The 26253-nt window shown below is 32.3% G+C and overlaps 3 protein-coding genes across 3 annotated transcripts; 2 read left to right on the top strand and 1 right to left on the bottom strand.

Moving 5' to 3' along the window:
- The first annotated feature begins 5370 nt into the window (after positions 1-5370).
- On the top strand, positions 5371-6956 carry LOC133791542 (WUSCHEL-related homeobox 2). Its single transcript, XM_062229464.1, has 2 exons — positions 5371-5749; positions 6499-6956. The coding sequence occupies exons 1-2, from the start codon at positions 5371-5373 to the stop codon at positions 6954-6956; spliced, it is 837 nt and encodes a 278-aa protein (XP_062085448.1).
- Positions 6957-18121: 11165 nt separating this feature from the next.
- On the top strand, positions 18122-23413 carry LOC133791056 (inner membrane protein PPF-1, chloroplastic). Its single transcript, XM_062228943.1, has 11 exons — positions 18122-18572; positions 18721-18831; positions 18917-18991; positions 19144-19204; positions 19559-19632; positions 19736-19840; positions 20579-20686; positions 20784-20887; positions 21804-21953; positions 22033-22159; positions 23130-23413. Exons 1-11 carry the CDS (start codon positions 18246-18248, stop codon positions 23229-23231), a joined length of 1344 nt encoding a protein of 447 aa, XP_062084927.1. The 5' UTR covers positions 18122-18245; the 3' UTR covers positions 23232-23413.
- A 681-nt stretch (positions 23414-24094) lies between these two features.
- Positions 24095-24785, bottom strand: LOC133791057 (CLAVATA3/ESR (CLE)-related protein 46). Its single transcript, XM_062228944.1, has 3 exons — positions 24653-24785; positions 24441-24508; positions 24095-24333 (listed from the first exon to the last, which is right to left on the bottom strand). The coding sequence occupies exons 1-3, from the start codon at positions 24774-24776 to the stop codon at positions 24256-24258; spliced, it is 270 nt and encodes an 89-aa protein (XP_062084928.1). The 5' UTR covers positions 24777-24785; the 3' UTR covers positions 24095-24255.
- Positions 24786-26253: the final 1468 nt, after the last annotated feature.

The following is a 26253-nucleotide window of genomic DNA, read 5'->3' as shown; positions in this document are numbered from 1 at the left end:
TGACAAAGCTAACAAGAAAGGATTTAAAGTTCGTGTGGGATGACAGTTGTGAAGAAGCTTTCAGAGAACTTAAGCAAAGATTGACTACGACGCATATTCTCACTGTGCCTAATAGTGATGAACCGTATGTGGTATTCACTAATGCTTCTGGTACTGGTTTAGGAGGAGTTCTCATGCAAAATGGCAAGGTTGTTGCCTATGTTTCACGCCAATTGAAGCCACATGAGAAGAACTACCCTACACATGACTTTGAACTTGCAGCAGTGATTTTCGCCTTGAAAATTTGGAGATGTTACTTATATGGGGCAAAGTTTGAATTATATTCTAATCATAAGAGGTTAAAGTATCTCTTTACTCAAAAAGACTTGAATTTGAGGCAAAGAATATGGGTCGAGTACATGGAAGATTATGATTTCACTTTGCAATATCATCCTGGAAAAGCAAATGTGGTTGCTGATGCATTAAGTAGAAAACCTCATGGCATTTTGGCTTGTTTGGCTCTTGAGGATTTGAAAATAACGTTCACGGTGGGTAATTATGAATTAGAGTACTATGAAGGAAAATAGATTGCTTGTGTTTCAAACATAGTGGTTGCACCAGTGCTACTTCAGCAAGTTAAGCAATGTCAGTGGCAAGATGAGAAATTGAGACTTATCTGAAATCGAATCCAAAACAGTGAGTCGTTAGATGGATGGACTATAAATGCCGAAGGATTCTTATACCATAAGGAAAGATTGGTTGCGCAAATATCTTTGATCTTAGAGAGTCTGTTATGATCAAGGCTCATAGGTCTAAATTTGTTGTACATCTTGGAAGCACAAAGATGTACTAAGACTTGAAAAGACAATACTTGTGGGAAGGTATGAAGAGAGATGTGGCTAACTTTGTAGCTAAGTGTATGGTTTTCCATCCGGTTAAAGTTGAGCACCAGAGACCTTCAGGGTTGCTTCAACCTTTACCTATACCAAAATGGAAGTGGGATAAGATCACAATGGACTTTGTGACGGGATTACCATTAACACCATTAAAGTATGACATTGTCTTAGTGATTATCGATTGTTTGACCAAATCTGCTCATTTCATTCCAATTACGAAGGATTATAAGGTTTCTAGACTAGCTTGACTTTATGTGGATAATATACTTCGACTGAATGGGTCACCTTCTAGCATTGTCTCTGATAGAGATCCTTGATTTACATCAAGGTTTTGGCGAGCATTGCGAAAGTATTTAGGAACTGAACTTAACTTGAGCATCGCTCACCACCCTCAAACAGATGGACAGTCTGAGAGTATCCAAACTTTGGAGGACATGCTTCGTTCTTGTATTTTAGATTTTGGGGGTAGCTGGGGAGAACACTTGTCATTGGTGGAATTCACTTATAATAATAGCTACCAGTCCAGTATAGGCATGGCTCCTTATGAGGCCTTATATGGGAGACCATGCAGATCACCTTTGTGTTGGGCAGAACCAAATGAGCATGTCACAATTGGACCTCAAATTATCGCTAGTACCACTGAGAAGATCAAAGACATCCAAGAGAGGCTTAAGGTTGTTCAAAGTTGTCAGAAGAGTTATGTCGATCTCCACCAACGAGAAGTTGAGTTTGAGGTTGGTGACTATGCCTTTTTGAAAGTTACTCCCATGCGTGGTGTGACGAGATTTGGAGTGAAGGGTAAGCTAGCCCCGAGGTATATTGGACCTTTCGAGGTTATCGAGAGGGTTGGGGAGGTCGCTTATCGATTGAACTTACCAGTGCGGTTGTGGCATGTTCACAATGTGTTCCATGTGTCGACGATGAGGAAGTATACTCCAGACCCATCGCACATCATTGAGTATGAGGTTATCCCTTTTCAAGAGAACGTGACATATGAAGAACAACCTATCAGAATCCTGGCAAGAGAGTTAAAGGTGCTAAGGAACAAGGAGATTCTAGTAGTCAACGTCTTGTGGCGGAACCATAGATAAGACAAGGCTACTTGGGAGTTAGAGTCGGAGATGTATGAGAAGTATCCTCATTTGTTTAATTTTTAGCTTGAAAATTTCGGGACAAAATTTTTCTAAGGAGGGAAGAATGTAAAGACTTGTTTTTTTTTATTATATATTAAATATTCTTTTTTTTAAAAAGGTGGGACCCACCAAGTGAATGAGACAAAGTCTCAATATTTGTTTTTCTTCCCTTCCCCCTCCCCCCCCCCCCCCCCCCCCCCGACTGCTCTCTCTCTTCCCTTTCTCTTTCTCTTTTTTTTTCTTTCTTTCTTCTCTCCACATCACCACACAGACCCAACCACTGGCGACCACCATTTTTGACACGCGATGGCTCATTGGATTTGCCTTGCTCCAGCAACCTCAACCATCAAGCGGTGCAGGCCAACTCGCCGTCAACTGTTCGGAATAGTCAATCAAAGTTTTGGTCCGTCAACTTTGACTGTGTTTTCCGGCCAACTCCAACCACCCGTCGATGAGTGGTTGGTACCTTTGGAACCAGCGTGGAGAGAGGAACAAAACCCACTAAGTCATTCTCGTCAACTCATCGCTTTTCTCCGGCAAGATTTTGGGTATCTCTGCCACTTTCTGGTGTTTCTGGCGAGTCTGAGCACTTTTTGGACCGATGGTTGGCATGAACATGATCTACTAGCCGATGTGGTCATTTTGATATATGTCATGCCTACCTTCATCGACATTATGGTACACCGCTCACTACCGCCACCAACTACTACTGTGCACCACTTGGGTGAGGTTCCAGAACTTGAAATTTTAATTATGGTCATATTATATGTTGCTGGAGACGATTTTGAATAAGAAATGCAATGATGTGAATCGTTTTCTCATTTGGTGCACGTAGGAAAAACATAATATTAAAATTGAACTAAATCACTCTAGGATCATCGTTAAGCTTAGAAGCGCCGTTTTGGGCTCGGATTGAAAATTCTAAAGAGATAGGAACTCAACTTGACTATTGGACTTATTTTACCCGTATTGAATTGCATTAAACATATTCCACTTTTGATATTTATAAAATATTTGAAAAATTGAAAACTTAATCTGCATGTTTTCTGATCTGTTCTGAGGGCACTGAGTGCCAAATATATTTTTATTCACTTATTTATGCAGGTTATGATTTTTGGGTTTTATTCAATTGCAGCCGCTATGCTGCCCAATTTTCTAAAATATAAAGGGAGTATGTTTCTTTATTTTCATGTTTACCTACATTTGGTTATACTGCTGAGAGCCATAGTGATCATGATTTGTGCATGTTGTTATTTCACAACCTAGTCTCTATGTCATCATAGGGAGATCAGGTGTCCGATCAGGTTTCCACTCACCTGTAGGTGTAAAGACCTAGCATCTATATACAGGAAGTGTTCTGAGCCTCCCCTTGTGGTGGTTATCAGGTCTGGCTACCCGATTTAAGATGTCGGAGGTGGGTAACGGGAACTAGGGATCTAGTGGACGGTGTGATGTGCACGTGTAGCTATGCTTTTATGATTATTTGTGGTTTCTCTCTATTTTGGTTCATACATGATGATATATGTTTTGTTTTCAAAGATAACCATGCAGGGGTTTTATTAAACTTTTTGGGTCCGATGATATTAGTTGCTTTCCTACTGGGGTTTATAAGCTCACCTCTATATTTCTCCCATTCCAGGAACCTAGTGACGCGAATGTGGATAATGTGAATTATTGATGGAGCCAATGTGTTTAGCCTAGTTCTATTTAGTGCCATAGTCCTATCTTTTGAACATTAGATATGTATTTGATTTGGAATCTAATGATCGGTATATCTGAATTAGCTATGTAATAGTTAGGAATGAGGAATGGTGGGTGCTAAGTATTATTTTGGGTGTTTATAACTTATTGAATTTAACTGTTTGGTGACTACATAATGATAAATGATCATGAGGAATAATACTACAAAATAATACTAAATGATCATAGTGATAAAAACATGATCATTTATCATTATACATAGAACAATAACTGTTTGGTGACTACATAATGATAAATGATCATGAGGAATGGTGGATGCTAAGTATTATTTTTGGTGAATTATGATCCGAGTTCTATGTATAATGATAAATGATCATATTTTTATCACTAATATTTTTATATATAATTATAGGAGTTATTCCATTATTTTGACTTATAATTATAGTACTATTTAATATAAACTAAATTATCATTTATAAATATTATTTTCCAACAAGGATCAAAGTTTGACATTTTGCCACCCAAGTTATGAATGTTATAAATTTGTCACGGTCCAGGACTCGGATCATAACAAAGTAAGTACTACTCTTCCTAATTGATAAAAAATGAAATTTTATAGTTTATTGAAGAATTCTAAGGAAACTCTTTATTTCATCTTTTGATATGTGGATATTATCTAATCTTTTATAGTTTAAATCTTTATTAGAATGTACATATGTCATAGAGTCCAAAATAGAGTGTGTATTCAGCATTTCTAAAGTTTGTAATATAGACACGTATGTAAGTGTGTATTGTATATATGTACAGGTTAGGTTTCGTTGATGGTTATATTTAATTAGAATATTATTAATTAAGTAGCTAGCTCGTGAAGGTGAAGTATATATTTTGCTGTGCCAAGTCAAAAGAGAGGCCATGCGCGGAGCATAAGGTTCACCACCCCAACTCCTACCAAGTATCAACACGGCAACACCTCCACACTAGGCTCTTCATCTTCATCACCTGCGCTGCCCTTTCGCTCTGTCCCTACTTCAATTCCCAAAGCCTACCTATTACCTACACCTTATAACCCAACCGGCTGTCGTTTTCGATCCCTTTCCCAATTCCCTCCCCAACATGTCATTCCCGAGAATCTTACGTACCCTACTTCTTCTCACCATTATATATACCAATTCTATTTCTATAAATATGCAAAAATATAGAGGGTAGTATTGTCATTTTGCTCCTATATTTTAATTTCATTTATTGTTTAATCACTCTCTTTTTCTCCAAACGGCAAAATAATTAAAACCCTTCTAGTCACCACCTCTTCGATTAATCTTTATTAGCCGCTACATGCCATGTTTTCAGAGACTAGTTGCACCAAAAACAATACGCATGTCCATATCTCCCTCTAACTCTCCTAACTCTCACTCTTATCTCTGCTCTCCCTCGTTTGTTTGACCCTCTGTCTTTCTCTATAAAACGGTACAAAAGCCACGCAAACGAGTTAACCCCAGTGGCCAAGTAAACCAATTTTTTTTTTGTTTGTTTGCTCTTTTCTTTCTTTTCCCTTCTTATTTTTCATTCTCTCTTCTCGCATTATATATACACTACATATTGTCCTTCCTCTAGTTACACCACGAAAACTGGACTAATAGATTTATAAACTTATAACATCAAACATGGAAGATGATCATGATAATGTACTGGAGATGAACGACAGTAATGTCTGTGATGCTAGCGATTGCGGTGATGGAAGTAGTGGACCTCCGGTCATGAGCACTTCTCGGTGGAACCCTACGAAGGAGCAGATAAATTTACTTGAGAGTTTGTATAAGCAGGGAATAAGAACTCCCAGTGCTGACCAAATACAGCAGATAACCACGAGGTTAAGGGCTTTTGGTCACATTGAGGGCAAAAATGTCTTTTACTGGTTTCAAAATCACAAGGCCAGGCAAAGGCAGAAGCAGAAGCAAGAGACCATGGCCTATATTAACCGATACATCCATAGGAGCCCTCGCCCAATTTTCCCTTCCAATTCTCATCCTAATAGCCCAAATGGTATAATTAATATATATACATACATATATGCGCGTGTGTTCTTTTTATTATTATTTTCATTAAAAGATTATATATGTATATATATATACGTGTGTTCTCAGAACATGGGGGATCACAAACAAACCCATACCGTGTTCTTTTTCTATACAGTTGAATATCCTTTTCTTTCTTTTAATAGGAAAGAAACAAAAAAAATCAATAAGATTTCTTCCATTCTTGCTTTGTTTATATATTTTCTAAAAGAAAAAATGATTACTGATTGTTTCTATTTTGTTATTTTTTATTTGTGTGGGGTTGATATGATAGTATATGCGTATTTATACTTATAGAGAGTAGTCTGAAACATCCACGCTGTCTCTTCATGCAAATGGGCTCGATATACGTGTTATAGCGCACTCATTCGAATGTCTGTTTCGGTTCTTGGACACTCTAGCTGTAGTGGTTGATTTTCTTTAATAATAAATCAATGAGAGTTGACGACATAGATAGTAATTTTTCTTTTCAATAGTATCTATTATGATGTTTTTTTTTTACTTTTATTTTATCAACCTATTTACATATTTTATATATAATCTATATGTTATATAGTCAAGCCTATTTACATATATCATTTTCTTTGAAAATCTTTTGAAAGTCTGTCAAAGCTTACGTGGTTTGTAGTTATATATTATATAGGGTTTTTCTTATTCTCTCTCTCTCTCTCTATATATATATATACTTACGTTATTTCTGATAACTCTTTGATTCAGTGGTATGCGGTCCATATTACATTCCAGCAGTACCGCCGGCGCATGATCCTTCTGGGATTATCCACCAACCATACAATAAGGTTCCATTATCTAGCAGCACAAGACTGAGTTCACCAAGTTCAGAAAAAATGGATAAAATTGCTAGAACTATCTCCCGTAGAAGTGCTGCTTCTGAATACGAATCTGTAGTGTCTTCCCTTCCTAACGGCGGAATGAACTCCTCCTATATCGGCTGCGGCGCCACTCACTACTATGCGGGCGCCTGGGGCACTGCGATCGGCTCCGGCGATATGCCGACTCAAAAAAGTAACCAAGAGACGCTTGCACTGTTTCCAGTGTGCCCAACAGGTATTTTACAAGAGAAAGAAGATAACTTGCGTCTTTGTTCCTCTGAAATTGAACAAGCAGATTGCTCTTCCGGTCATGATCAGCCTTTTTTCAACTTTTTCTCTTTATAGTTAATCATATATAATGATATATATATATAAATATTTCCTTGTTATATGTTAGAACTACTTTTTGAATCATAATTAATAGTTAAACTTATAATTACTAATATGAACGTATGTTTGGTTTTTATTAGTGAGTTCACTAAGGATATGTTATTAGTACTTTTCATATATTGTATGTTTTATCTTATATCATGTGTTTTGTTTAATCATATAATAATGTTTTTTTTTTTGGTTTGTCGTAATAGTTGGTTTATCTTAAGATAGATGTATGTAAAATAAGGAATAAAAGTTAATGAAGTTGCTTTGTTTAATTATTGATTTTGTGTTTTTTTTATAAATATCTATTATTTGTACTCATGTTGCCTTTGTTATAATCTTACTGTGATGTTGAATATATTTTATTTATTTTCAATTTTTATAAAACTTGTACCAAGTATTTGCTATATATTCGTGTATCTAATAGAGTTTATTATATGGGAAATTAATGCTATTCACAATATTTGCTTCTAATTTCTTAATTGAAATAAAAAAGCCATTTTCATTGAAAAGTTATTTTGACTATAAACAAATGTTTGACCAGGATTATTTCAAAATTAATCAGGATAGGATTGAGTGTATATTTAATGATTATTTAAAACAGTCAACAAAAATTGGTTAATCTAAACTTTGAATGTAATTTACAAAGCCGAGATTTTTTTTAAATTAATAATTCCATAATTTGAGAAGTAATTCTAGTAGTTATAAGTAATTCCATAAATTGGTCAATTAATTTTACCCCTAAAGTCAAATTAATGTATATTATTACTATATAAACAGTAAGTGATATTTATATTATGTGTATGTAAAACTTTTTACAAATTAAATAATTATAAAATATGTCCTAAATATTATAATTTTGTACCACGAAAATTTATTAGAAATTTCACTTGATAATATTTAATTATAATAAAATCTAAACTAAAACCCTTTGCTTTTCAAAATGTGGTAGGATCCTTTACTTTGAATACTATATCATAAAAAATTTACAATCTAATTTTGTTATTTTCTTATATTAAATACAATTGATTTTCTTTACAGTATATGAACTTTAATATTATTTAGAAATTTTTAAAATTATATTAATTTATAATTTATATCAATTCACATGTGCATAAACCTATAAGCTTTTTTGGATAGAAAAAAGTCATTCAGTATTCTGTATTTGTTTTCAATCATAATATTATGGTTGTTTAATAACCTTTAAAAAACATATAAAACGAAGAATAAGAAGTTTACTTATAAAGATTTTAAAATAATGCTCTAATTTATAGAGTATTACAATATTTTAAAAAAATAAAGAAATCATTTAGTATTTATTATAAAATAAAACAAAAATACAATAATATTTTATGAAATTTCTAATAAAATCTTAATGGTGTGAAGTTTGTATTATTTATGACTTATTTATTAATTATATTTTTTCTCTAAATATATAATTTTAGAGATTGTAATTTTAAAAATATAATGTATTCTTTGAATTGCCAAATTCATTTATTTATTACACAAAATATTAAACTTTTGATTTCAATAGACATACAATATATTTATTTTACTTAAGGGGGTTCGAGTAGAATTAATTGACTTGTGGAGTTATTTATCAATTATTTGAGTTCTGGGGGTTATTTTAGTACTAAAAAGCCTTCGTCAAAATTGAAGAATTTTTTTAAGTATATGCTCTTGTTTGATCAATGTACCTATATTCATTTTGTTTAATGTATTCTCTATCCATGGTACATATAATTAATTAGATCAACGTTGATATTCTTACCTATTTACTAAAAAAAATGGGAAGATTGATTTATACAAAACTCAGGAAATCGTTAATTAATTTTAATCAAACACTTGATTACTAAAATATTGGGAAGGGGGATTTTAAAAAGGAAAATCGGTAAGAATGACATCTTTTTTTTAAGTGATAATTTTGCATTCTGACATATTTTTGATTATTTTTTTTGCAAAATAACATCTGTTTAAAAATTCGACTGACTATCTGAATTGTTCGAGGTCATTTTGCAAAAAATTATCAAAACTATGTTAGAGTGTAAAATAACTTCAAAAAATAAGTCATTTTGCCAAAAAAAAAGAACCCTAAAAATAAACAAGAATAAATATTATCAGTTTTTTTTTTCATGAATAGAAAATTACCTTTTATTTTTAAAATTGAATAGTTTCTTCCTTACATTTCATTAAATTTATAAACAATTTATCCCTAAGGGTGTATGCAATATAATTTAATAAAGATTTTCATATAAGCATACAATTATACATGAAAATAAGAATATGTGTGTATTAAAATAAAATATAAAGAGAATACATATAAAAACACTTACATGTATGTATGCAGTGGAATATAAGACTCATTCTTTTTTATTCTCTAGCATTTTATCTTTTCTGATTGTAATGTATTGTCAAGAATCAAAACCACAAATAAAGTTCATCATAGTCTTCCACGTCTATCTCCGATCAAACCTAACTAAATGTGGGTTTGGTCTCAAAATATGAGATAGAAAACAGAGGAAGAAAAATAATGTAATTTTGGCTATGAAAGTGTTTCAAAAAATTTCAAAGAGTTTTGACATACTTACCAAATTTGTTCAACCCCGATCATCTCATAAGCACTCCTATTTATCTATAGCCTATCTAGGTCACTACCAATTTTATTTAATTATCAATTAAATAATCAAATAAATGATATATTTGTTCATTTCAAAATCTGAATCTAAACAAATCATCTTCTTCCTAGCCGAAATTCATAGAGGAATATGCCAAAGAATTTGTTTTGAATTTCAATCCCAATTAATTCGAAAACAAAACATTATAATTAGTTTTAATATTAATTAATCAAATCCTTTTTCAAATTAAGTATTTATAATTTGAACCTTGACTTAATAAATTAATCAATTAATTAAATCTTTGTCAAATTAACTAATTATAATTATTTGAACCTTGATTTAATCTATTTTCTTAAATATTAATACAAATTTATCAATATTAACAAAATGACTCAAGTAACTAGAAAACTTCTCTATCTTATCCTTATTTATTTATTCATGAAAATGTCAATATATAATTGTAACATTATTTATGCTAGTCAACATGATATTTATCATTGATAATTAAACCATCTAATTGAGACTATTAGATCTGATTTTTAATAAGAGACAAGGCGAAGACTATGAATCTATGAATGCAAGCTACAATAAATTCTTGTAAGTACATTCAACAGATAAACATTCTCACAAGTTATTAATTTCGAATGATTCTATTATAGACTTGAAAATGAACTCTTGATTCACATAACATTTTTACTCGTATTAAAATGTGATACATTGTTAGAACTATTTCCATCTGTCAATCATCTATTGATGACATACAAATAAGCTGGGGGTAAATTACTGTTTTACCCATAATTTGTATTTTATCCTTAACTTCAACTAAGTTTCTTGTAAATGATAAATTCGTGAAGTGAATAACAAATACGAGTACTCAGTCATTTATCAATTTAGACTAAGTTATTAAGGAAGACATATTTTCACTTCTTATATAGATAAGCTATAGATTTCATATATATGATAGATACTCTCATTCAATTATGTTACTGAATCTCCAAGATGTAAATATTAGTCATATCAATCATATAGGTTTTAACGAACAAGTAAAAAATACTCAAATAATATAATTAATAGATGTATTATCACTCAGAATTGAGATTGACTATCGACCAATAATCAATATTGTGATATGATTAGATTTGATAATAACAATAATTATTTATCTATCAATATAATCAATATCGACCCTTGTCCAATGTAACAAAATGTACATATGATCTTATTTACTTAGTTAATATTCTTGACAAAACATCACACAATTGTATAAGTAGACTTTACGGTAGATTTCCAAATCAATGAAAATCTTATACACTATAATATATTATGGTAAAAAAATTCAAATTTTAGATTAAATAATTTTTTAAAAACATACAAAAAAAACTATATATTAATGATTTATTTTACAAAAATAAGAAATATATTTTTTGTGTTCAAACTTTAAGTGTAACTACTTTTTTTTAAAAAAATTGTAACTACTATAACTAATACTTTAAATTTAATTACAGGGTCAAAATAAAAATAAAAAACTTTACCCAAAACTAAGGGGAAACTGGAAAGGGGATCTTTCGTTTCACGATCGTAGAAGATCTTTAAGAAAATAAATAAATATATATATATATAAAATATAGTTCCGAATTTCAATATTAATCTCCAGACGAAAAATCCTTGATTAGATAAGCATTGATAGTCATTTTTTTTATAGAAGTTTTTTTTTTCCGCATGCATTTAATGTATATCATATTCATTCCTTCCCAAATTTTTTTAATGATTCGGTTCAACCGCAACATTATTAATATCGATGATGATTAAGGCCGAAGAGAACTATATTGACTGTAAAATCAGATGATATATGTATATACTATATAAAACATTATATACATGTATTACAAATTAAGCTTACTTTTATTCTTCAATCGATATCGGCGGCAGCGACCTTCATTTATAATAACCATTGTGATTTGAAAGAGAAAGAGAACATTAATTTGGATCCAAACATGCATTTGGTGCCATCTCTCATTCTCTTTTGTACTTGGAGCTTTTATAATATCTTTCACACTCTAATATATCCAGAAAGAAGGGAAAGTAAATAAAAATTATGAGTTAAATATAACATTTGATCACATCTCTATAAGTATATTCAAAGGACAAGGAATCCGTTGATGTTATTTACCGTTGGATCTCATCCAACGGATAGAGTGATTTCAAAGTTTTTTAATATTTCTCCGACAGCTTTATAGGGGCAATAAATTGTTTAGGAGGGAGTGAATCTGGTTGTATTCTACTATTTCTAAAAAAACAAAAAACGAAAGGTGTTGATAGTGGGAGTAGAAAGAGAGGAAATGGAATGAAAATTGGTAAATTATTTTAACTTTCCAAGGCCAAAGTATATATATAGAGAGAGAGAGTGAGAGACTCGGCCAGAGAAAGAGATTGAGGTGCAGAGCGAAAATGGTGAAGTTCTTATTGAAACAGAACAAGGCAACTTCGACGACGACATATCATCATTTTTGGAGATCTCATTGCTGATTATTGTTACAGATCATTTTTCGTATCCTCATTTGTAAGTACACAATTAGAAATGAAAAGTGGCCTATTATTTCTTTTGTCTATCTTTGTTGCTGGTTCCTTCCCACTCTTGGCAGCTTTTTATGCATGCATGTATTGCACTTTATTTTATTTTACAGTGAAACCACTTGTCCAAAGTGTGTTCTCACTCGGACTTGTATATGTGGTTTTTCTTAAACATCATCATATAACAATGTGAATGCCAATAATGATATATTGTAGGAGAGAAATGGCAATATATATATACATGTGGAGTTTTTGTATAACAGAGATTGTATGGGTGTGGCATTGCGTATACCATTACAGCAGCCAGCAGTGTCAGGTGTATATTGATCTCTTTCTTTACTTTCTATATATTCTGTCTAAAACCATAGGTGATCATTTGATTGTATATATTGGCTCAAACATTATATTTGTTCATGAAATGTAGCAAAAACCCTTGTTTGAGTAGGCCACCATGTAGCTCAAGAAGTATACAATTTAATGTTGTATATGCCAATAATATCCTACTTGCCCAAGTATCTCACGATTAGTTATTTGGACAAAAAAATGAATGACTTTGTCCTTGCTTAATGCAATGCATTGCCTTACCTCTCCTATCTAACTATGTTCTCTTCCATTGAGGGAGATAGAAAGGGGTGTTCTGTTCTGAATGAGGTTGCAGCCATTAAGCATAATATATAAGTTACGGAGCCAACCAGAAAAGTTATACTGAATAGTGAGGTGGCTTGGCTTGGTATTTTACACACACACACACATATATATATATGGCAAAAGATCAAGCTGACATGTGTGAAGTGAAGTAAATTGATACTGTTGGGGAACTCAAAAAGTGTGAACCAGCTACAACAATATTATAGAATTTTACATAATTGATGAAGACAATTATAAATTGGTAGACATTCACTGGTGGGTTAGGACAAGATAGTTCTATACATAACTGAGCTTCTCTAGACTAAAAGTTTAAGTACACTAGAGATTTTGTGAAAATCAATCAAAACATCATATGAGTAGTAAAGTTATAAGGTTGAAATTTATATGATGTTAGTGTATATTTATAGATAATTTGAAATAAATTTAGATGGGAAATATATACATGCATAGAAATGTACTAATTAACATTGTTATATTTATTACGTGATTCATAATCAACTATACATATCATGCCTATGTACATATAGATAGAGCATGGTATTTAAGTGCTATTTATTTTATTTTTTTGACATTGGAGGATTCGAATTGGGAATTTTCGGACCTTCTCTTTGTAAGGAGGGGTGTGGTAACATCTGGCTGTACCTATGATCATAATTAAATGTTATATATTAAATAGTGATTAATGTTAATACTTTATGTACTTATTATTACTTTAATTTTCGAGAGAAATGATGTTTTTACAAATTTTTAGGGGATGCAATATTATAACTTTTAAATTTTTTTTTTACACAATATTCATATTCTTTGAACTTGAACAATAATATAAAAATTAAGGGGTGCTTCAGCCCCCAAGTTACAATGTGACTCGTTCGTTACGTACTATAATACTGTGTTCATACAAAGTAACATGTTTATATAATAAAAAGACTAATTATGATAAATTATCATCGAAAGGGCATTTTCATCGGGATTCCAATTCCAAAGAAGATTAATTGATAGCAGTTTTTTCATAAAGTACTGCGTGTGAATTAATAATTATAAATGACTGAATTAATTATTTGAAAAATTATACTTTATAATTATAAAATCAAATTGAGAGGGGCTATGGAAGAGCCAAATCTTTACAAACAAAAAAAAATTACTACTAGTTCACAGTAGTGAGAATAATACGTGATAACAATCTTATGTCATATTATTTTAATAGAAAAAACAAAAAAAAAAACATCGGTGACAAGATATTAAGAATAATATTATACGAAAATTGCCGAAATATGCATCAATACAAATAAAAAGGAAGAGGAATGAACTTGGACCTCCATAGTAAGCTACATGACGTACCTTAACTTAAAACAAAAAATGGAAAAATGGCGGTGTCGTGCATTTGATTTATTTTTGTATCGGTCGCATTTATTTTTTTGTTTGCATTGAAGTATGTAATATATTGTTTTTTTTTTAGTTTGTCAGCCATTTATATTTTTTCATTTAAGAATGTTGTTGTATTATAGATTCATAAGATAAACGGTGGGCACACGATATTTGAAATATGAAGGGAAAAAAAAGGGTCTAATGTAACATAACAGACTGAAAATTTTTAGTTTATTATTATAAATATTTATATGTGGAAGGAAATATATTTTAAAAAAATATGAGAAAAATAAAATATTTTAAAAAATATGATAATCTCTGACACATTTTCATAATTTAAGGAATATAATTATACGTGTTAACAATATTTTTATTTTTTATATATAAAATGGGTTGACTTCACAAATTTACTCCACTTGGTCAAGAATAATTTCTGTACTCTGTACAAAATAAATTTTTAATTAATATATAATTTTTTTTTGAAATGGTTAAATGTAATTTATTTAGACAACCTCTTTCTAATTTTAAAATGGTTTATTTTAAGCATTACAATTTTAGTATTAAATTTTAATAATTAATATTTTTATTCTTTGTCATATTTAAATGAAAATCAACTTATACATGTGTGCATTGCAAAAATTGATGATAATTAAAAAAAAAAAAAAGAATCACTAATTTGTTGGTTTGCATTGTATAACCTTTAAAATCAACCAGTAACTTTTTTATATTACTTATTACTTAGTACCTCAAGATTAAGTGACACAAATATATATGAGTTTATACATTTATAGATCTTATATTTTTTCCATTACGTGTTTGGACTCTATGTTTTAAAAAATTAATTTTTTGATCATGTGGTTTGTAAAATTATTCAAATAGACTCCTACACCCGATTTTGGTAAAAGTTTTTTGAACTAAAATCGCAAATAATTTACCAAACTAATAATTCAGAACAAAACAATCATTATGCCTAATAACTGTGTTGTCATATTCAATTTTTTCTTCATTAAAAGTGAGTTTAAGGGTTTATTTGAATTATTTTACAAAACACAAAGTCTAAAAAATAATTTGTCAAAACATAGAGTATAAACAGATAATGGAACAAAACGCGGAATCCAAAAGAGTATAAACTCATATATATATAAACATGTAATGACCTTGGTTAGTATGTAAGGAGTAGTAGCATGATTGGTACACTTAGAGTAACCCACTTGATGCATAAGTGGGTTATTATTTGTGTACCCATTTGGTTACTCTATATTGAGTATCCCGATCGATATACATATACTACATATTTTGATACATAAAGTGTAACTTGGTTGGTAAATATTGTGAACTCCAGTTGGTAAATATAGAACAACTTAGTTGATACATATATAAAGAGTAACACAATTTATACAAATGATGTAATTAGTTGGTTGGTAAATACAACGTAATCTATTCGATATAAAATTTGTTCATGGTGCAACTTGGAGGGTTTGTTGATCAAACAAAATCTACTCAAGAAATCTTTATATGGTTTGTATAAGAACAACAATATTCTTATAAATGAAAGAGTTACTCCACTTAACACCAATTGATTTGAAGATGGAATCTCAATCCTAATCTTAGTGGTTTTTCCCTTCTCAAATTGTAATATGGTATCAGAGTCCGGTTCGATTTCCGCTGCACTCCACTCTTGACCTCGGTTTGGGACCTTTCTAATGTGCGTCGATTTATGTTGGATTCTATAACCTGTGTTTAGATGGCGTGTATACCCACAAATTTCCCGACCAGCCTTGTGATGTCATATATTCCCACAAATTTCCTTAGTCAGCCTTGTGGCATTATATCAAATATCTACGTTCGATCATGTTGTATCTAAGGTCATTCATAATGCCCATACTTTTAGGCCCAAACATGATGAGGCGTATTAGATGTGAAAAAAATCTCACATGGAAAATATATGAGAACAACAATATCCTTATAAAGGAAATGGTTACTCCACTTAACACCAATTGGTTTGGTTTTAAGATAGAACCCTAATCCTAATCCTAGTGGTCCCCCCTCCCCCCCTTTCTTCTCTCCAATTGTAATAGTTTGAAACAAGCCCCATAGGCTTGGTTTGAAAAACTTCAACTTGCTTCTCATAAGCGGTGTTTTGTTAATTCTAAATCTACTCTCATTGTTCATTTTCAAATCTTAAGGAGATTTGTTACTTCTAATATATACCCCATTTTTTAATAACAAATTGTTTAATGATTAAAATCTTGCTTTAAAGGATCTTGGTAATCTGCATTATTTTATAAGTATTGAGGCTTTTTGGGATAATACACAACTATATCTCTCACTTAATCTAAATATATTGCTAACTTACTCTGAAAGGTCAAATTGGATTCTTCAAAATCTTTACATACTATGTTTGACCATTTTTAGGTGAAAAATATAGGTGATCTTCGATATGTTACAATCACGACACTAGACATAACTTACATGATTAATAAGCTTAATCAATTTCTCCAAGCTTCTACTAGTTTGAATAGAGCATCATACATGTGACAAATTCTCTACACCTTGTTGAGTTTACTTGATGTGGATTGGCAAGTTACCCAAATGATCGATGTTCAACCAGTGGCTACTACACATATTTGGGTGGTAACTTGGTGTCTTGGAGTTCTAAGAAACAATGTCTGTAGTGGTCCACTAAAGTACTAAGTTTGAATAGAGGGTTCTTTCTCATGTGACTGCTGAACTAGTTTGGTTATAGGTTCTTTATTGCATTTCATCTCGAATATCTCTAGTATATATGGTGTGACAATGAAGGTGCAGTGTTGCTTGGTAAGAAGGATTGAGTGGGTTAATGATGAATTGAATATAAAGATGGATTGGGTGTTTACTTGAAAGTTGTTTGGTAAATTAGAAAGAAGGAAAATGTTATTTAAAAAGAAAATAATAAATAATTATAAACATAGATACCATATAATTTATATTACTTTTATTTTTATTGTTTACTTTTAAGGGCAAAAAAAGATAGACGCACCTAAATTAATACTTCTCTTTCTCAAACTCAATTTATAACCTTGAATTCATCATTCATGTAACCCCTCCTACTAATGAAAGGGAAATCCTATATTTCATTAGTGTACCAAGCACATAAAAATCTACATTCAATTTGTTTGGGTCGAGTTCTTCAAAAGCAACTAAAAAGTCAGTTTGTCCATAATCATGATGAAATTCATTTCTCTTCACAAAGTCATTGTCTACAACTCAATCCTTGTTGCCCATGTCCAAACATCCATGACTCAATCTCAATGTAACTGGAGAGGATGTTAAACATAATAATAACTCAACAACTAAATCAACTAATACCCAATCTATATGAATCAATTAAGTGTTAGAAACTTCAAATTTTGATACGATTTCCCTAATTAAATTGACGGAGCTAGGAAGATTGCGGTGGACCATGACTTCTAACTTTTATTTTTCTCTATATTTTTGTATAATATATATTTATAAATTATTATTAGAAATATATATAAATTTAAATTGTTTCCTCTAAAATTAAAAATTACATTTTTATATTTTGTATATATTAGTGTAATAAGAATTTTTTATTTTGGGCTTGTTACATCATGCCAATTGTATTTGAGCCTTTGAGCTCCTCCATATAAATGCCAACTAAGCAGCTTTTCATACTTTTTTATTTCTATTTGTGATGGCCGTGGCCTCCAACGAACACCTCAGGGCATTTTGGTATTTAAGCATCTTCAGTTGAAAGAAAAATGACCACGTCACGTAGACGCAGAGGTGGAACGTAACCATTGGCTTAAATAATCTCTTATTATTGCCAAGCCAAGCTCAAATAATCGGATATTTATTTGCGCCACATCATAAAAATAAAATACGGATAATTCGGACAAATAAAATATAATAATGAAAAAAAATATAATAAAAAATATCCCATCCTCCTTCCCCGTCTTGGTATCTCTCATCTCCACCACTCAGCCAAGCCTCATGAGACACTCAGACTAAGACTCTCTGATTCCGCGTGACCTTGAAAATCCGTACAGCTCTCCCGTCCATGGCGAAAATTCTAATCTCTTCGCCTCCACCGTTATTCGGCACGCCACTTCTTTCTCTCTCTCGCAACGGCACTTGTTGCCTCCCCCACCGTAAGCTCTTAGCGGCAAGAGTCAGAGTTAGCCTCAATGAAATTCCTCCTATTCATGCCTTCGATTCCACCATCGATTTCAGCATTATTGCTACACGAGCTGAGAGCCTGCTTTACACTCTCGCCGACGCTGCCGTGGCTGGGGACGCGGCATCCGGTGCCACCGACGCTGCCGCGGCTCAGAAGAATGGCGGCTGGTTTGGATTCATATCCGAAGGCATGGAATTCGTTCTCAAGGTAATTTCGATTTCACATGTCGAATATTGGTAGAAAATGAAAATTTTCAATTTTTCTGAAAATTAGATGATTTTGCTGCTTCAGACTATTGGTTACAGTTGTGTTTAAATTGAATTATGGTAATTGGTGTGTGTTTGGACTGTATCAGATTTTGAAGGATGGACTTTCAGCTGTTCATGTGCCATATGCGTATGGATTTGCTATTATATTGCTGACTGTTATTGTAAAAGTTGCCACACTTCCCCTGACAAAACAACAGGTGGGTTGTTTATTCAGGTTATGATTAAGTGAGTACTTAATAGTTTTTCGCTGTTATGATAAGGTGGTAATGGTTTAACATGCAGGTGGAATCGACGTTAGCTATGCAAAATCTTCAACCAAAGCTTAAAGCCATTCAAGAAAGATACAAAGGCAACCAAGTGAGGCTATAGCTTTGCGTCTACATTTATTTCGCTACTTTTATAAGTGTATAAATGTATATCTATAAATATAAATATATATATATATATATATCAATTTCAAATAATAATTTTCTTTTCTCTAATCTATATCTTCGTTTCACGCATTTAAGGAAAGAATACAACTCGAAACCTCACGGTTGTACAGGCAGGCTGGGGTTAACCCTTTAGCAGGTATTTAATTTGTTTCTTTCTTTATGTTGGTGTATATATATATCTGCACATGATCACTTGCATTTTCTAACGTAAGAAAAGGATATCACTGAGGGAGCTAGTTCCTATTTAAGTTGGAATGTTCATGGGGCTCTGCTTATATTGAAAATGTTGTCTTCTTGAGTAAGTTTGTTGCCAATGCAAAAGAACCACTGTCTCCTTATGTCAACTGAAATTCTAAGAGTCTGCTGTTTGTATCAGAAATTTTCTAACTGTCATTCTCACTATGCTGCTTAACTTATTGTATCTTCAAAAATGGGTACACTGACTTATGTTGACCAAAATTTTAATCACTTTAGTCAAACTTTATTGTAGGTTGCTTGCCGACTTTGGCAACAATACCAGTCTGGATTGGTCTTTACCAAGCTCTTTCCAATGTAGCGAATGAGGTAAGTACTTTCCTTCCTATTTTCAGTGATGTTGATGTACATGTAATTTAAATGTTGAAATTTGAACCTTGCTGAACTTTTTGCATTCCTTTGTTTCAACTAGGGACTGTTGACTGAAGGTTTCTTTTGGATTCCATCATTGGGTGGCCCTACAACAATAGCTGCTAGACAGAGTGGATCCGGCATTTCTTGGCTGATTCCATTTGTGGTAATAAATCTCATGCTTTTGTGAAGACAAGACTCTTTTTGTTACAAAATGATCCCAGAAACATATTCTTATCTAGAGAGAGTGATTATAGGGCCATAATAGGCAAAGTAGAAGTGGGTAACTTGCTTGTTGAAGATGATATGTTATGTCTGCTCCATAGAATGCTTATTTCTATTCGTTTTCAATAATGATTAAGTTGTAATCTCTATGGAGTAGGAAATTAATTTTGTCACGCTTTCTTATATTATTTGTTTCCCTCAACATATAAGATCTCCCTTTTTCGTTTTAAGAATAACTTCTGCTGATGGATGTTTTCCAAAGTTTGACAAAAGTTTTTTTTTTTCTTTTTTTCTTGAAGCCCCATTGCTTTTGTTTCCAATTTTATGGAAGTGTTCTTAGCCGTGTAGCTAAAATTTTAAGTTATCCGTGTTTTGTATTACCAAAAGTTTAACCTATAGGACATATGTATGTTTTTATCTTTGTGTTGGTTTGTGAAGAATGAAGGTTAGGCGTTGTTTCTACAGAGTTCAATGCAACTACTCTTCCAACACGTTTCTTGCAAAACTCATTTTTGACAACTCTTCGAATTTATGTTTAACTGGTGGGCGTGTTGAAGACATGTGGATTCTTTATGAATCTTGTAGAATTTATATAAGAAAGTTAGATATTATTTGATGAGTTTTTGCTACAAGCCTATATATGTCGTATGGGTGTCATAATGCTTGGTCTGTAATGCAGGATGGCCATCCACCACTGGGCTGGCATGACACAGCAGCATACCTAGTTTTACCAGTCCTCCTTGTTGCTTCTCAGTATGTTTCTATGGAGATCATGAAGCCTCCCCAGGTAAAGACATGGCTTTATGATCATTATCTCTTTTTTCCTTTTCCCTTCTGTTTCGTCCCCTTTAATCCTTATAAATCTCAAACTTTTCCTTTGGCAGACTAATGATCCAGCTCAAAAAAACACTCTACTTGTATTCAAGTTTCTTCCACTCATGATTGGTTATTTCTCCTTGTCTGTACCCTCGGGGCTATCAATTTATTGGTTGGTTCTTCTGAACAAACTCTTTTTAAATTTGTGTAAGCTAACATGAATGCATGCAAATAGTAATTAGCTGTTTGTCCTAATGAGATTACTAATGTATTATAAGAATGACCTCTGAGCTTTTTTAACTTCTCACTGGCTTTCTTCTTGTTTTAACCAAGGATGAAAATGGAATTGGAATTTGTCTCCGCTAAATGAGACTACAAACACCGCTAGGATTATATTAATGGTTGCCTATGGAAATCCTGATTCCCTTATATGTAACTGTGCAATTCGTCTTCAGAAACTACTCCTTATCCATCCTTAACTACCCATTACTTTTAGTTTACGACTTTAAATTTAGAGTAACAGAGAATTAGATTGTGGACATTATTAGAAGTTTAAAGCCTTAAGCTATACTTTATCTATGTATATTAAAAATTGTATGGTTGCTACTGTTAGGAATTAGGAAAATGATGGAATTTGTACATTTATGTTAGTTGGGCTTTTGCAATAAAAATCAAATGACTAAGAATTTTAGTTAGTAAAATTAGATTTTAAGTAATAGATCAACAATCTGTATGATTGCACACACTCAAATTGCACACACTTTTTACACACAATGATGTGTGTTAAATTTTAACCATAGATAATTTTAAGTGAGGATCACATCACTTTTAATTGTGTGTTTGAGATTAATTACACATTATTGTGTGTAAATAGTGTGCAATTTGAGTGTGTCTCAATCATTACTCTTGTTGTAAATCTTAATTTCTAGAGTTATTGCAAGACATTTTTTCAAGAATGCCAAATTAGATCTCCTTGGAAGCAATATATTGTGAACCTTGAATAAATAAACACAAATACCATAATAGTTATTTATAAGAAACAATTCTATTGTTATGTTGATTTATAAAATTTAACCATCTCTCTTTAGGTTCACAAACAATGTCCTCAGCACCGCACAACAGGTATGGCTCCGCAAATTAGGAGGTGCAAAGCCTGTTGTGAGTGAAAATGCAAGTGGAATTATAACAGCAGGTCGTGCAAAACGGTCAGGCTCTCTGCCAGACCGGTCGGGTGATAGGTTTGTATCTTGACACAATGCATGCTAAAATTAATAACCCTTCAAAAGTGTCTTACTTGGAAAAGATGGTTATCAACAGATTCAAACAATTGAAAGACGAAGACAAAAAGAAAAAACTGAACAAAGCTTTACCAGCAGAAGATGTTCAGACCCCTGCTTTGACTTATGATTCTGAGGATGGTTCAGAAGAAGAAAACAGTGACAAGGTAATTTGAAACTATTGGTAATTTAATTAACGTTTTTTACAGTTATTTTCTTTTAATATTTGATTTCTGTTATGAAATATATATATATATATATATATATATAATGTATATGTATCTGCGTCTGTATACAATTATCGGGGGGTAATATCATAAAAGAAAATTAAAACATTCCACATTTTCTATAATTTTTAAGTCATGCATATGGTCACAAATCCTCCAGATTGCATTATAGTTTCTGAATGCAAAAGAAAACAGTTCTTCTTTCTCTGGTCATATACTTGCTCAAGAATAAGAACATTTCACCCGTGCATAATACAAACTTCTCTTCTGAACTGTGATGTAAAGGGTTATGAAGAGACACAATACTTATCATTGACTGTATTTTAGTGGAACATACCAGATATTAACCATTCCTTTTTCTCAAATTCAATTCAGTCATTGTTGCAAGATTGTGACTAAATAAACAGTCTTGTGATCTAACTGCCAATCTGTTTCGATTTGTGTGCATGCACAACTTGAATGCATTTGAAAAAATATTCCATCTGCTACAGAACAGAGTGAGCCACATAGATTTCTCACATAATCAAGCAGTTGTTTGAGGAAGAATCATTATTTGTCTCATCAGCATAATAAGAGTAAAGATTATTGTTGGGCTAATATACAGAAGACAGCTTATCTTGTAGTTTTACCAATTTCCCTCTGTATTCGCCATCTATACATGGCCAGAATGGGTACTCTCTTTGATATAGGATTGAACCTGTCAATGTGAATGCTCTTGAATGAACGGTTTGAAGAGTAAAGAATAAGTGACATGGGTTATGTTTCGTGTATCTCAGATTTATAGCATCTATAAATTGCCAGAACTTAAGCCTGTAGATTTAACCATCTTGCTTAATCTTCTGTCAATCTTTCTGCTGTAAAGTTTGTTTCTATTATCTAGTTTGAAAAAATAATTTAATGTCTCTAATAGGGTGACCGAGAAGAAGCTTATGCGTCCAATGTTGGCAAAGAGGTTCCTGATAATTCTCGGCCGAGGAGAAGTAAGCGGTCCAAACGAAAACGTGCTGTATAAAAGATTACTGATGTTTGTAATTTACGGTGAGTGTATTTCTCAGAAAACGATATTTCTAATATGTAGATGCCAGTTTTGTGTTGGCTCATTCATTTTGAGATATAATGCTAATTGCACAAAGTAATAATGTTCAGTAGACTTTAAAATTCCACATTATATTTAAAGCATCATTTCTCATCACAGTTACTGTTCGCATTCTGTTTAAGAAAATTTCATGTGAATTTGAGAAACCTTAAAACCTTATTGAAGATGAATATATCTTGTGAATATTTTATTAAAAGGAACCTTATAATCATGAGAAATCATAGAAAACCTTATGGCAGCTGGGGGGAAAAAATGCAAGCAAGCAGTTTTCTTTATTGCAATTCTCATTCTCAGAGGATCATAAAAGCAGAATTGAGAGTAAGTTTTCTTTTTGGGTGGGGTGGGGGCTTAGCATAATTTAGAGCTTGTCACTGGTGGTACATTCTTATGTACAGAGTTTGGAGAGCAGGTGTTTTGCATTGTTTCAGTCAATTCTCTTTGTGATCTTTTTGAAATCCATGTCTATATGTATGGGTTAGGTCCATATAAAAGTATCAGGAAAATTTGTTTTGATTTACTCTTCCTATGCATTAAGACGATCATATTTATTATAATTCATGAAAGAAAGTGACACATGTGAAGTCTTATATTTCTCGACAACAAACCAGAGCATTATTCATCAGTTGACACTACTGCATTGCACATAATTTAGAAACTCTGATAGTCAGAATCTGAATATTGTATTTTGTGTCCTTTTGTTGCTTAAGATAGCGACTTTAGTGGAAGGCAGGGATATATGTTTTAACGTTAAAGTTGACATATTAGTTGTTAACTGAAACTTTTAGAGATGAAATCATCAGATGAATTCCATTTGTACAAGCACAGTACCAGAATAAGAAGTTTCCAGCCTAAATAAATACATTTGATGTACTTGAACTATCGAAGGAAAACACTGATCCTTAGTCCTACACTATCCAGTCTCTCAAGTGCATTCATCAGTTCATTGTCTGGATGGCGGACGACGATTCCCGACTGGGTTAGGTCCTGATGGTCTTTTATGAAACTTCTCTCCATTGACCTGTTTATTAATTGTTGAATAAAGGTGTAACAGTTCAGGTGCATACATAACTCATTGAGAAAAATGAATGGTAATTACAATTTCTCATTTGGAAGAGATATACGCACCCTAGCAGGTGGTCCAAATCTGGTGCCAGACCTTGAGTTGGGTTGTGCAGGTTTGATTCTGAAGTGAACTGTGCCAGCAATTGAGGCAGGTAATACAAGTTAGAAACTGTTTACAATATTTTTGCCTGACATATTAATGCAATGAAAGAAAGCTTATATATTATACAAATCCTGCACATCCCACTATAAGAACAGAATGTAGCATAGCTTGCCTGATTCAATAGCTTGAACAGTAATGGTAGAATGATGGCATTGAGTAGCTGCGAGCAGGATGCATGCCAAGAAAAGTTGGATGAGAGCGCGTACTCTTCCCATGCTGAACATGAGCTTGTGCATGCCGCTGGTGAATAGGATAGGTTCAGTTGTGGCATGTGATATATATTACAAGCATGAAGAAGCATTTATTTATAAGACACGTTTTTGGTAAGTAATCATAGCCGAACTGGAAAATTTTGTAGGAGTGTTTCCCTTGAATGATTGCTTGGGTATCCTATGCCATTAGATATAGAATTGGTAAGATAGGAATCTCGGCTGGCTCGTCATTGTGAGTTGACTTCTTCCCAGTTATCATTGCATCCATGATAGTTTAAGTACTCCTTTCCTATCTATTAAGCCTTTTTAATTGTTCAGGCCATGTCGGCAACTCGATTATCAGGCCCCACCGATGCATGTTTAGTTACCACATCTACCTAGAGTTAGTTCTTTTGTCATTATTCTAAGGAAACCTTGAGACTTACAAAGCCTTTTTAAGCACTTGAATTTTTTCTTTTCTCTTTTCTTTTTGTTTGTTTGTTTAGTTACCATGTGAGCTGAAATTCGAAAACAAGTTGATTGATTCCTAGTTCGGCATTAAAGTGAAACGAACAATTGTGTTCTATCTTGCATAATTTTCCTCCAATTACACCTGGCTTTGTATAAAACAATGAAAGGATGTGCATGAACGCATGACATGTGCATGTTTGTCTTCGAATGAACAACGTTTTTCTACAGCCTGTCTTTTTGTGCAGGAGTGGCTTGTACTCTACTCATTTATTTATTTATTTTACTAGAAAAATTGAGTAGAGCAGAACCTGAGGAGAAATCATTTCCATTATAGTACTGATGCTCAATGCACTCGTTGACCCTGCTGCTGCTGATATATGACATAAATATTGTAGATTCAATCTAGATGAGTTGCCGTGAGATATGATCGTCTTGATTCTTGATTAAAAAAAATAAAAATAAACCTTACCTAACAACAAGTTCATCAAATTACACCCAATAAATGAGTAACTTAATTTGCACGGTGGATTGTAAGATCTTCAGTAGTTTCATTGTAGAACTGAAAGGACAACACCACTGAATTCGTGGCCTTTTTAAACAATTGAGCTTAAAATATTGTTATAAGTCGACCTTGTTTCAAGCTGAAATTGTTTTAATTTGAAAAAAGAAGAAAGACAAATTTATAAATATATATATATATATTTATATATATAAATGATTCGAGCGATGAGTAGCAGGATGAATTGTTAAAAACTAGTTTCAGTTTTCAAAAGTCGAATCATTAGTGATTATTTCTTGAATTACTTGTGTTGACTTTGGCAGCTAAATAGATTTGTTACCACTCCACTAATTGACCTTATTGTAGTATTTCATCCGAAAAGTTTGGCTTTGCTAAGGGATTCGGTTTGGGAGGAAAAGATCATTTGTTGAGAAGGACAATGAAGGTCTGTTTTAATTAAAAAAATGGGAAAGGGAAAACGCATTTCATAAAAGTATTGGAACATTGGCATTCTTCTGTCTTTTATTATCAAAATTGTGTTTTCAAAATTGA

The sequence above is a fragment of the Humulus lupulus genome, chromosome 7 (genome assembly GCF_963169125.1).
Source record: "Humulus lupulus chromosome 7, drHumLupu1.1, whole genome shotgun sequence".
NCBI lineage: Eukaryota > Viridiplantae > Streptophyta > Magnoliopsida > Rosales > Cannabaceae > Humulus > Humulus lupulus.
This window is presented reverse-complemented; position numbering and strand designations above follow the sequence as displayed.

What these genes read in the sequence shown, in the direction of transcription:
- LOC133791056 (XM_062228943.1), top strand. Translation starts at nt 18,246, where the DNA reads ATGGCGAAAATTCTAATCTCTTCGCCTCCACCGTTATTCGGCACGCCA. An exon ending in TTCCCCTGACAAAACAACAG is followed by an intron (nt 18,832 to 18,916) that starts GTGGGTTGTTTA and finishes TTTAACATGCAG; the next exon opens with GTGGAATCGACGTTAGCTAT. An exon ending in AAAGATACAAAGGCAACCAA is followed by an intron (nt 18,992 to 19,143) that starts GTGAGGCTATAG and finishes CACGCATTTAAG; the next exon opens with GAAAGAATACAACTCGAAAC.
- LOC133791057 (XM_062228944.1), bottom strand. Translation starts at nt 24,776, where the DNA reads ATGCACAAGCTCATGTTCAGCATGGGAAGAGTACGCGCTCTCATCCAA. An exon ending in TGTTCAAGCTATTGAATCAG is followed by an intron (nt 24,509 to 24,652) that starts GCAAGCTATGCT and finishes TTGCTGGCACAG; the next exon opens with TTCACTTCAGAATCAAACCT. An exon ending in GATTTGGACCACCTGCTAGG is followed by an intron (nt 24,334 to 24,440) that starts GTGCGTATATCT and finishes ATTAATAAACAG; the next exon opens with GTCAATGGAGAGAAGTTTCA.
- LOC133791542 (XM_062229464.1), top strand. Translation starts at nt 5,371, where the DNA reads ATGGAAGATGATCATGATAATGTACTGGAGATGAACGACAGTAATGTC. An exon ending in TCATCCTAATAGCCCAAATG is followed by an intron (nt 5,750 to 6,498) that starts GTATAATTAATA and finishes TCTTTGATTCAG; the next exon opens with TGGTATGCGGTCCATATTAC.